Here is a 10,707-nt window from a genome sequence, read left to right on the forward strand (position 1 = left end):
CGGGTTCGGTACGAGAATTGTTTGTTCTACACGGCAGAGGGTCTCGGACATTATCAGAAGCCTGGGGGGGTTCTTTTGTCTGAACCGCGGTAAGGGGCGAAGAGGAGAGAAGAGAAGTTCCGAGCAACCTTGTCAATTAAAGATTTAGCCGTAGTTTTAGTCGATTTTAATCACTATGGATACCGTTTTTGAGGTCTGTGTGGCATCAGGGGTGGTTGTGTCTCATGTTCCCGGGCAGGTTTGCAATCATATGGGATGTACCAGAGGAAAAGATAAAGGGAAGAACAATGGAATAAAGAAGGGTAGATTTCCCCCCCGGTACAATACAATAACCAAGTTGCAGAAGAAGGGCAGGAACGTAGTTCCGTTCACGTCATTGGAGTGCTCAGACCGCCTTGGACCAATGCCCAGCCGCAAAAGTCTCGCTCTGACTTCATCCGTTCAAGCTTCATCTTGAGCTGCCTCCCCTTCTCCTCTTCTTTCTTCCCTCTCGTATTCCTTCCCCCGCATTTCTTTATCTCCCTCTCTCATCTGATCTCCTCTCCGACTCGAGACCACACACTCCATTTCACTCTCTGCTCTCGACATTTCGAGAGTGAAGAGTTGCTGGTTCCCGTACAGCTCGTATCCACCACTTAATATTCTCCGTAAGTTGTTGTTTTGAGTTCTGCCACCCTGGAGCGATCCGTGGGTTCCTGTTATTCGCACGTTTTTTGTCCGCTCGACTGTGAACACTTCAAGATCTCCTTCCTCGGTAATCGGCCGACTAATTCCTTCAAAAGCCAGTTCCCTTGCCGTCCAGCTTTTCTCTTTCTGTATTCATACCCCCGTATTTCGTAATTCGCCGCCAAGATGTCACTACAAAACGCTCATCTTCAACCGCGCATTTCCAAGAAGGCCCCCTTTTCAGTGGAGGTTCCTGGCGTTGAGGCGAAACCTGGAGAGACTGTCCCCCGTCGGCTGCCGGCGGCAAAGGATGGACTCATCCTGAAACCTGTGGAGGATGTCGCAACTACCTACGATGTCTTCCGCCGTTCTGCGCGCGTGTTTGGTAACGCAAAGGCTGTCGCAAGTCGCCGCTTAATCAAGACTCACGAGGAGAACAAGAAGGTCAAGAAGGTCATCGATGGCGTCGAGAAGGAGGTCGACAAGAAGTGGACATACTTCGAGATGAGCGGTTATAGCTACAAGAGCTTCGTCGAGTACGAGCAAATGGCTCTCCAACTTGGTGCGGGTCTGAAGAAGCTTGGGCTCGAGACGGGAGACAAAATCCATCTTTACGGTGCAACAAGGTGAGTGTGCAGTTTGGCTCGGTGGAATGGAATTCTTCGGTGAATTGGCTAACACTGGTCCTTAGTGAAAACTGGCTGGCCATGTCACACGGTTCGTTACAGTTATCTTGCGCGCGACGGTGTTCTGCATACTAATTTTGAGCAGGAGCTGCATCCCAGTCGTTGACGATCGTTACCGCCTATGACACCCTGGGAGAGGAGGGGTTGAAGCACTCCCTCGTCCAAACATCAAGTGTTGCCATGTTCTGCGATCCCAGTCTCATTCCCTCAGTGGCCAATGTGCTTAAGGACGTCAAGTCGATCAAGCACATCATCTGGAACTCGCACTTTGCACCCAAGCAGGCGGACCTGGAAAGACTGAAGACTGAGTACGAGGACATCAATGTCATCAGCTTCGAGGATCTCCGGACGTTGGGTGAACAGAATCCGGTGGAACCTGTCCCACCGTCTCCTGAAGATCTCTGCTGCATCATGTACACCTCCGGATCTACCGGCCCACCAAAGGGTGTTCCCCTTACCCACGCAAACGTCATCGCTGCAAGTAAGCTCATTCAGCTGTTCGCACCCCGATATGCCAAAACTAATGTTGAGTAGCCGCCGGTATCAATACAATTGTCGGACCATACATTGGGCCCTCCGATGCTCTCTTGACTTACCTCCCCCAGTCGCATATCCTTGAGTTCATGTTCGAGAACCTCTGTCTAATCTGGGGTGGTACCATGGGTTATGGAAACCCACGGACGTTGTCGGACGCTTCGATGCGTAACTGCAAGGGCGACATTCGTGAATTCAAGCCTACGATTCTTGTCGGTGTGCCCGCTGTGTGGGAATCAGTGAAGAAGGGTGTGCTTAACAACTTGAACAAGAACAACCTCATTGTGAGAGGCATGTTCTGGGGTGCTATGGCCGCCAAGAACTTTTTGATGACGACCGGGTTCCCTGGCCACAGTGTGGGCTCTTCATTACTGGATGCTGTTGTTTTCAAGAAGTTGAAGGACGCGACTGGTGGCCGGTTGCGCATTATGATGAACGGTGGTGGTCCCATCTCGAAGGATACCCAGAAGTTCCTGTCTATGGCCATTGCCCCAATGATCAGCGGGTATGGTCTCACCGAAACCTCGGCTATGGGTGCTCTGAATGACCCGATGGCCTGGAACCCCGACGCCCTGGGTGAAATCCCTGCTTCCATTGAAGTGAAACTCGTTGACTTCGCTGATGCCGGGTACTTCACGAAGAGTAATCCCCCACAAGGAGAGATCTTCATCCGTGGAGGCAGTGTGAGCAAAGGCTACTGGGACAATGAGGAGGAGACCAAGGCTGCCTATACCGAGGACGGGTGGTTCATGACCGGTGATATCGGCGAATTTGATAAGAACGGCCACCTGAAGATCATTGACCGCAAGAAGAACCTCGTCAAGACGCAGAACGGTGAATACATCGCTCTCGAGAAGCTCGAATCAGTCTATCGCTCCTCTCCCCTTGTGGGCAACATTTGCGTCTATGCCGCTCAAGATCAGGACAAGCCTATTGCCATCATTGTCCCGGTTGAGGCCGCGCTGAAGAAGCTCGCGCACGAGAATGGCATTGAGGGCGACACTCTGGAGACTCTGGTTCATAACGAGAAGCTGAAGGGGATTGTTCTCAAGCAGCTCCAGACCGCTGGTCGTGCGGGCGGTCTCAAGGGCATTGAGATTATCAACGGTGTAGTATTGTCTGACGAAGAATGGTCCCCTCAAAATGTAAGTCGCTGCGGTCCATTGATTGCAGTAGCATCGCTAACTTGCTTTAGGGATACATGACCGCCGCTCAGAAGCTCCAGCGCAAGAAGATTGTCGGCCACTTCCAAAAAGAAATCGACCAAGCTTACGGCAAAAAATAAATGACGGAGTCACTGACGTTACACTGAAGCCGAGTAAATCATAATCATATATATCTCTTAGTTTATTCCGATGCCTGGTTTGTTTTGCTATGTACCGCATTGCCAGTTCGGGTTGTGAATGTTTCCTTTTCCTTTATTTGAGCTGTCTATTTCCTTAGTGTTTCTTTTTTTGTTTAAATATCCCATAGGACGGCGATTGAAAATGTGTCTATGTTATCTTCGCATCAGTAAAGAGCATAATGAATTGGAGATGAATAAATGCATGCTTGTCTTGGCCAACTACAATGATGCCCACGCATATTCACTTTCACCAGTAGGAATTGACAACAGCAGTATGAAGTTTCATTTAATGGTATGTGACAAGCTCTTCTACTAACTGCAATTGTACTGTAGTTAATGTACATGTAGGGCAAGGTACTGCAAACCATTTCCTAACCCTACGTGAAGCTAGAAACACCATTAACCATATACGCTATTATGCAAATTAGGCCTTATTGTTCCAGAAATAATTTGTCCACACCCCGAACCTCCGACTATTCTCTGCGGCACACCTTCAAAATCTATAAAATGAGTCTAGGTTATTCCGGCTATATTCAGCAGAAGTGATTCCTACCTTATAACGATACTAGTTTGTTTGACACTACTCGAAGATCCTACCTTGTCTTAATAGCAGTAGACTTGTTATTCTAAACTTCTGAGGCGGAGTAGGAACAGGTAACATCCAACTATCTATATTTCCCAAGTCTAGACCATCATTGCTCTCCGTATTCTGAGAAAATATCAGTAAAGTTACTCGGTGTTCCAGTAGACCGCTGCCTCAAAGAAGCCTTAAACATATCAGCATTATGAACTAGGACCCTAAATAGTACAAAGAAGTAAATTATACGTTGGATGCTCAGAGCTGGACTTTCAATATCAAATTAAGCTGTTTACTTTCCGCACAAGGCTAGCCAAGATGATAATCTAGCATTATTATATCTAGATATTCTATAACCTACTAATCTACCTCCTATCTCAACGATAACTTATTCACAATATCTAAAGAACATACTCTACTATACAACACATTCACAAAACAATAGAGAATCCACAGAATGTCCTCTTGAATGGCATCGACTTCATGAAAGATCCACATATACCTAAAGCAGGGAATATTCGACCAAAATGAATTCATCAGATGCGGAATATTACTTATTGTGAACACTTTCAGAGAAATCTAGGCAACCCTGAACCCTGATTAAGTCAGAGATAGTGCGTAAAAGAAAACAGGATCTGATTATACCTCAGTGCTTTGAAGAGATAGCTCCGGTGTTTTAAGGTTTGATGGCCCATTCTATAAGCCAAAAACTACATATATCGGCCCAAGTGATTCTCTGAGACCGCAGAAGGACTGAGAGTCCAAGCCTTTTGCATTCCTGAACCCACCTAGAGTGGTATAGGCAGAACCAATGTGGTAGAGGGTAGTATGCATGTGTAAGCGTTAATTAGAAAGGCTGATAACCAATGCCGCCTAAGGCCTTGCACTTTGCTGGCTGTGTTAGTTAATACATTCAGGCTATAGTGAGTATTATAGACAATTGAAATGCCGTAGGGAACCTAACGTGTCTTTTTGGAAGTGAAGAGAGAAAGTGACTACATGATTGTATTTGTGAATCAATAATATACAAATACTTTCAAAGGCGAGAAGATACCACTAGGACTTTTTTCCTTCTGTCATATCTCGAGTAGGCTCAGAGGTTGGCCACTTGTCAGCCTAAGACAAAACAGTTGTTCGTATTCTTGACGAGATCCCTTTAGCAGTGCCACGCGTGGCCTGGAAATGACCATCTACTCATATACAGATAGTGACCTGGAAACTAGAACGCCACCTGCACTGGTTCGATGGCTCAGCTAAGCTATGTACAGATGATCAACCAGCGCTAAGGGAGTTCTTTCAAATAGACTCCCCGCAGAACATAGCAAACGGGCTCGGAGCCTCGACAGGATCCCTGGGGTTGTTAAATGCGTATTTAAGAGTTGACGAGGACACCCGATCTTATTCCTGGGGCCATCCGGCCTATGCTTCTTTTTTGCTGGAGGTCATGAAGCGATCTAGAAAATGGGCAGACCTCATAACCAAGCAAGGACGAGCGCTTCTAAAGTTGATTGAGGTTAGGAATTTTGAATTACAAACAGCGGACAGTCGCAGACCTCTGCATGGAAATCGCATTGTACACTGGCCACTGCCGGCAGATCTGTTTAAAGTGAGCGAGTATGCCTGGGAAAAGCTAGACCCCTGGCCAAGCGATTCAAGTGACCTTCCACGTTTTACCTTTCCAGCGGTTTTGCTCGAAGTCCGTTATGCATTCGCCGTGGCACGATATAAGAGTTGGATGGTCAACAAACCAAAATCGCTGAACTCGTCGTGTGCCGTAGCCGGCTTTGAAAGCAGGGAGCCGTGTACTGGCCAAGGTCCTGTTACGCTGGCCTAGACTCCGCTATCTGTGACGGTCGCACGCTATCAATGGGGCCCTGTAGTTGCACACTTTCTGAAAGCTATACATCAAGGATCCATGAATGAACCGGCACTGTTCTGCAAAGACGCGGTAAAACTTTCGCTCGCCCATGAGGAACTCTATCGGACGTGTGAAAATCCCGCTGCGTTGGAGGTTGCATGCCGTTCATCTTCGAGGAAATGGAACGAGGCATACATGATTATCGATGTCAAGCCCTTAAATGCAGAATCTGGGATAGAAAAGACACTACGGCAGATAACGCTGGAAATAGTGGCATAGATCTCTCATAGGATTCCCTCAGGCGATACTACCTTTCCGTATATCCCAGTATTGTTTACCATGCATTCATAAAATCTTTATAGGCCATTTTGCTGACAGTCTAGCAGGTACTACATGATATCCCAGCATCATGCCGATGTTTTCCTGACTGTGGTCGAGTTTGATGACCGCTACATAGCGTATCTTCAGGAAGAACGGGAAGATATACCAATCGAAGTCCTGACAGTATGCAGGATATTGTAATCATGATTGACCACAGAGGCATGGAAAAAGAGCAAGCCTGCAATGGTCTGCAGTTCATTGACTTGAGAGTGGGTAAGTAGAATATACATACTATGCGTCACATTGACAACGCCCACCGAAGTGACTGCCATCGGTACATTTCTTCATTAGTTGGAGGAGAAAAACAAGGATGGGAATATCTTATCCGTGCCACAAATAGGTCTTTTGGTGATTTACGCCGTGGCGAAATGTTAGTGCGCCATATACTAAGCATTAAAGGGTATTATTCTATGATATTTCTAGAGCTATACTAATCAGTTCGGGCATGGTAAGATAGTGAAAACTATCCAGTTTACCAGGAAGTTGCGGAACGAAATTATGGTCAGAAAGGTAGCGGGCTACAAAAGCGTTTGAACTAATATCCTCATCAGAAATTGACTATAGGTCCCCCCGAGCTATAAGCTCCTTGTAGGGGTGCATTTGTGCCATTGGCCTCAATCTCCACCGCAGCTGTGCCCTTGAGGTGCAGATGGAGGATGAGATACAGCGTGCAGAGACGGAGGGCACGGGTTAGGGTCGATAACGTCTTAGACTTACCTTCAAGTCTGTTATTCGAAGTCTAAAGTGATGATTGCATTCGTGTAACACAAAATGGTATATATATGATAGGACAGTCATAGCTCGGCGAGAAGTATTCACGGGTGGTATATACGCCCCATATAGACACGCCGGTACAAGACCACTGAAAGCTGGTCCACAGGATCTGGGACCCGTGACGCTCAATCGATGGCCACGTCCCCATACCAAACTTACAGACACCTGGTGTGTTTTAGCGATACTTGGAAGACTTCGGGGACCCGCTTGGAAGAAGTAAATATGCCGGTATTCTGTCGTTGACGGCAGATAATTGTGTTCAACTAAGAGATCGAGCAACGGATATCTCCAGTGCTCAGACCGAAGGACTGAATTAAAAGAATGATGCCTCTAAACAAGTCGATGACTATACTCCAGAACATGTTATAGGCAGGCGAGCATGGAGACGCATGGATGCTATTCTTAGGGAGAGCATTGATGAATTCGGTTACTCACTCTAGGACCCAGAGTAGTTTTTTGTATCTACAGATCTACAATTTTTCATTGAATTCGAACTCAAGGACCGAAGGCACCGGAAAATACTAGGTAAGAGAGGCATTGCTAAGATGAGAGATCATCATCTCTAGGATATACAAATAATATCAGGTGACTAAAGGGGTAATTGTCCCTGCCGCTATTTGAGGCCATAGCGCCCTATCTTTCTTGGATCTTCTCCCAGGCATACGCGGCGAGCTATAGAAACTGCGTGATCTATACCTTTTGACGAAGGGGGGAGATTCTCCACATTTACTTAACGAGCTGATGGCGCAAACAGAACATGAAATAGACTATGATCAATGTCAGATTTATCAATATCTCCTCAAATACATCCTTGTCAACTGGAACGATCATCTCCAGGCTCAACCTCTATTCGACAGCGAACGCTAATGGTATCCTCATCGGGCCACTACCCAATATAAAAGCTCTTCTTTACCCCCGCGATTCGGTCAAGGACTGTTGCTATGATCTCCCCTCATGAAGACCTGGCTAAAACGTTTTGCGGCAAGCGGTCCTGACCGGTTCGAGGAGTATTTCGGCGTCAGATATATATTCGTCATCGATCTTAGGGACGCTGTTAAAAACTCAATATAGATGAGGCTTACAGTCGTTCTACCTCTCTTATGTCAACCCTGAGCTGAAGGGGCGAGCCATTTTACTTTGCAACGATTTGTTGATCCAAAAGTTGTAGAAACTATCTGGTAAACCTCTCCCCATGTCCTCATTCACATTATAACTCGTACACTTGCATAGCCAATCCAGAAGGACAAATCCATGGTCAACCCTGAAATTGCAAAGACCTCATAATCCATGGAACACTTGGTGTATGTCTCCGAGCTTCCCTATTGCGCATAAGAGACGTTGTCTGACTATTCGGTTGAGAAACTGGGCAGGTATGCCTTGAGCATGCCCGTTTGCCGCTTTGAACGACGCGTATTGACACAGACAGTTCTACTAATATGACGAAATGTCGAGACCAATATACGCAGAGCATTAATGCATCTAGAAGAGTGGTACATCGACCTCGACCCGACAACGCGCAGCGATTACCGATAAGACAAACTTGAAACCTGGCCCTTACCACGGCTGCTTGCGGCAGAGATTGAGACACAATCTATGCGACCATGGATTAGTACTATTATACAGAGTTACCATCTTTATTACTGAATGCACTATTTCCTCATACTACGCTCTATCATACAGATTCACTCTTTACCACTTAACGTGATTGTCGTCGTTGGCCACACTTTCTCATCACTAGACGAACCTTTTTCTCAATGAAGCCTTCAACGCATATTCATTTGATCGTGAGCACTAAAAAAGGCCGGAAGAGGAAGACAAGCTCGTTCATCTCGCTGGCGGTTGCTACTTGAGAAACTGATAGTGGACAGACCGGTCGAGGGCCATTTTTGGCCCAAGCCCAGTTAAGTTTCTCTCTGCTTGTTTGGCCATAATGATCACCTGTAATCGGATCAAATATACTGGATATGGCTAGTTTTATAGAACATATATCTAGTCGTTAACTTTTTTGATTGCCAGAATGTATCCAAGTGGTCCAAATAATATAATCTAAGTTAAAGTGGCTATCAAGATCCGAGGAATATCCAAGGATACACAGGTCGCTACTCGACGTAGCAAATCTTAGTTGATCCCAGTGTACGTGTGGTTCGTTAACCATTCCATAGACACTAATTGGGTAACTTTGTCTATCTTCACAGATTGTGGATGTGTCTGATACCTGAGCTTTTACCCCAGGCAAGCAGCTCAAGTCATTTTGTGACTCGAATGCTCTGGAATAAGCAAACAGTGTCAGGAATGATATCAATGCATGAGATAACATACGGTTAGCATGAGACCGAACGAGTATGGAATCCTTTACCGTCGAAATACATGGAGGTCGGTATACTGTTACCTTTGTGACAATTATAGAAATGTATCAGGAATCAATGAACCTGGAACAATGATAACTTCATACAGACAAAACCATAACCATTGTGTATAGACATTGAGCCCTAACAGTAGGGTTTCAGAATATCATTGTCTACATTGCATGTATGTTTTGTCTGATAGTTGAGATACATAGATCATACACATATCAAGGACGATATAATGACCGATATACTGAAGCATTCATATATAGATATATGTATGAAAGGCCCGGGATTGCAATGAATCATGCATCTGATGCCCCTTCTTTCTATTCTATTTTCATCTCTATCTATCAAATCCTATCCTTATCCTCGGTTCTTCCCATATATCCCCAAAACACAGCTCTACAACCATCCATTCCTAGACCCAGTAATGCACCCCCCAAGCCCCTAATCACGCAAAATCCCCAAAGTCCACACCAGATAAACCCCCTAGAGAAGAGAGCAAAGAGAAGAAGAGAAAAGAAAAAAAAAAGGATGCCCCCACACAAAATATTCCTCATCCCCGAAATCCTCGAACAGATCCTTCTCCGAACGCCCCCCCAAACCCTCCTAACCACCGCCCAACGTACCTCCCAAACCTGGCACAACCTAATAACAACCTCCCCCAGACTCCAAGAAACCCTCTTCTTCAAACCCCAACTCCAACCCCCGAACCCCAGAACCAAAACAACCAACCGCACCCTAAACCCCCTCCTCCCCCATAAGATCTGGCCACACCTCTTCCGCAAACGCCTCGCCTCCCAAACAACAACAACCACAAACCACGGCTACACCCTCCCCCCCGCAGACCCAGTAGAAGAAGAACTCTACCTCCGCCCAAACGCCAGCTGGCGCCGCATGCTCGTGCAACAGCCCCCAACCTCATCCATCAGCGTCTTCGTCATGCACCGTTCCTGGATTTCCTGCGACGAGGACATATCCCCCGTCCAGGTCTTCACGGCGGATGTGGAGTTTCTGACGCTGGGACATCTGCATTGGTCGGCTTTTGTGGGGTGTTTGTTGCCGTTGGAGAGGGTAGCTTGCTTTTGGGATTTTGGGGATTATCATCTGGTTAAGGATGTGGAGTGGAGGAGGGAGATGGAGTTGGCGGTGGAGAGGTTTGGGGATGTGTGTGATTTGGTGGTTTTTTCGGGCGGGAATTGGGATCTTTGGGGGGTTTTGATGGGGGTTACTGGCTGTTGAGTTCTCTCTTTCTTTTTCTGTTGGTTTTGGGCTGATTTGATTTGGTTCTGGGGGTTGTTGGGCGTTACAAGGAAGGGTGAAGGGTGTGCTTGCGGTGGCTGTATAGGTGGTGGTAGGGCTTGGGGATGTGTTTATATTGAGTGGGTGTTTGGGGTTGTGGTTGTCTTGTTTAACTGGGTGTGTTAGATGTATATATTCTTTTGAATTTGGTGGATTTAGGGTTATGTGGATTGCCGTGGTACTTGTATAGGTATTATTATTGTAGTGTTGGAATAGTGTGTGGAAGAGTCTGTATG

The 10,707-nt window shown here is 46.4% G+C and overlaps 2 protein-coding genes across 2 annotated transcripts; both read left to right on the forward strand.

Moving 5' to 3' along the window:
* Positions 1 to 852: 852 nt before the first annotated feature.
* faa4 (long-chain fatty acid-CoA ligase FAA1) lies at positions 853 to 3,171 on the forward strand (the record flags this gene model as incomplete). Its single annotated transcript, XM_001826191.3, has 5 exons — positions 853 to 1,292; positions 1,358 to 1,383; positions 1,438 to 1,833; positions 1,887 to 3,031; positions 3,082 to 3,171. The coding sequence occupies 5 exons, from the start codon at positions 853 to 855 to the stop codon at positions 3,169 to 3,171; spliced, it is 2,097 nt and encodes a 698-aa protein (XP_001826243.1).
* A 6,532-nt stretch (positions 3,172 to 9,703) lies between these two features.
* On the forward strand, positions 9,704 to 10,411 carry AO090011000644 (uncharacterized protein; the record flags this gene model as incomplete). The annotated part of the gene is made up of 1 exon (XM_001826192.1): positions 9,704 to 10,411. One exon carries the CDS (start codon positions 9,704 to 9,706, stop codon positions 10,409 to 10,411), a length of 708 nt encoding a protein of 235 aa, XP_001826244.1.
* Between the last annotated feature and the right edge of the window lie 296 nt (positions 10,412 to 10,707).

Source organism: Aspergillus oryzae, chromosome 7 (genome assembly GCF_000184455.2).
Source record: "Aspergillus oryzae RIB40 DNA, chromosome 7".
NCBI lineage: Eukaryota > Fungi > Ascomycota > Eurotiomycetes > Eurotiales > Aspergillaceae > Aspergillus > Aspergillus oryzae.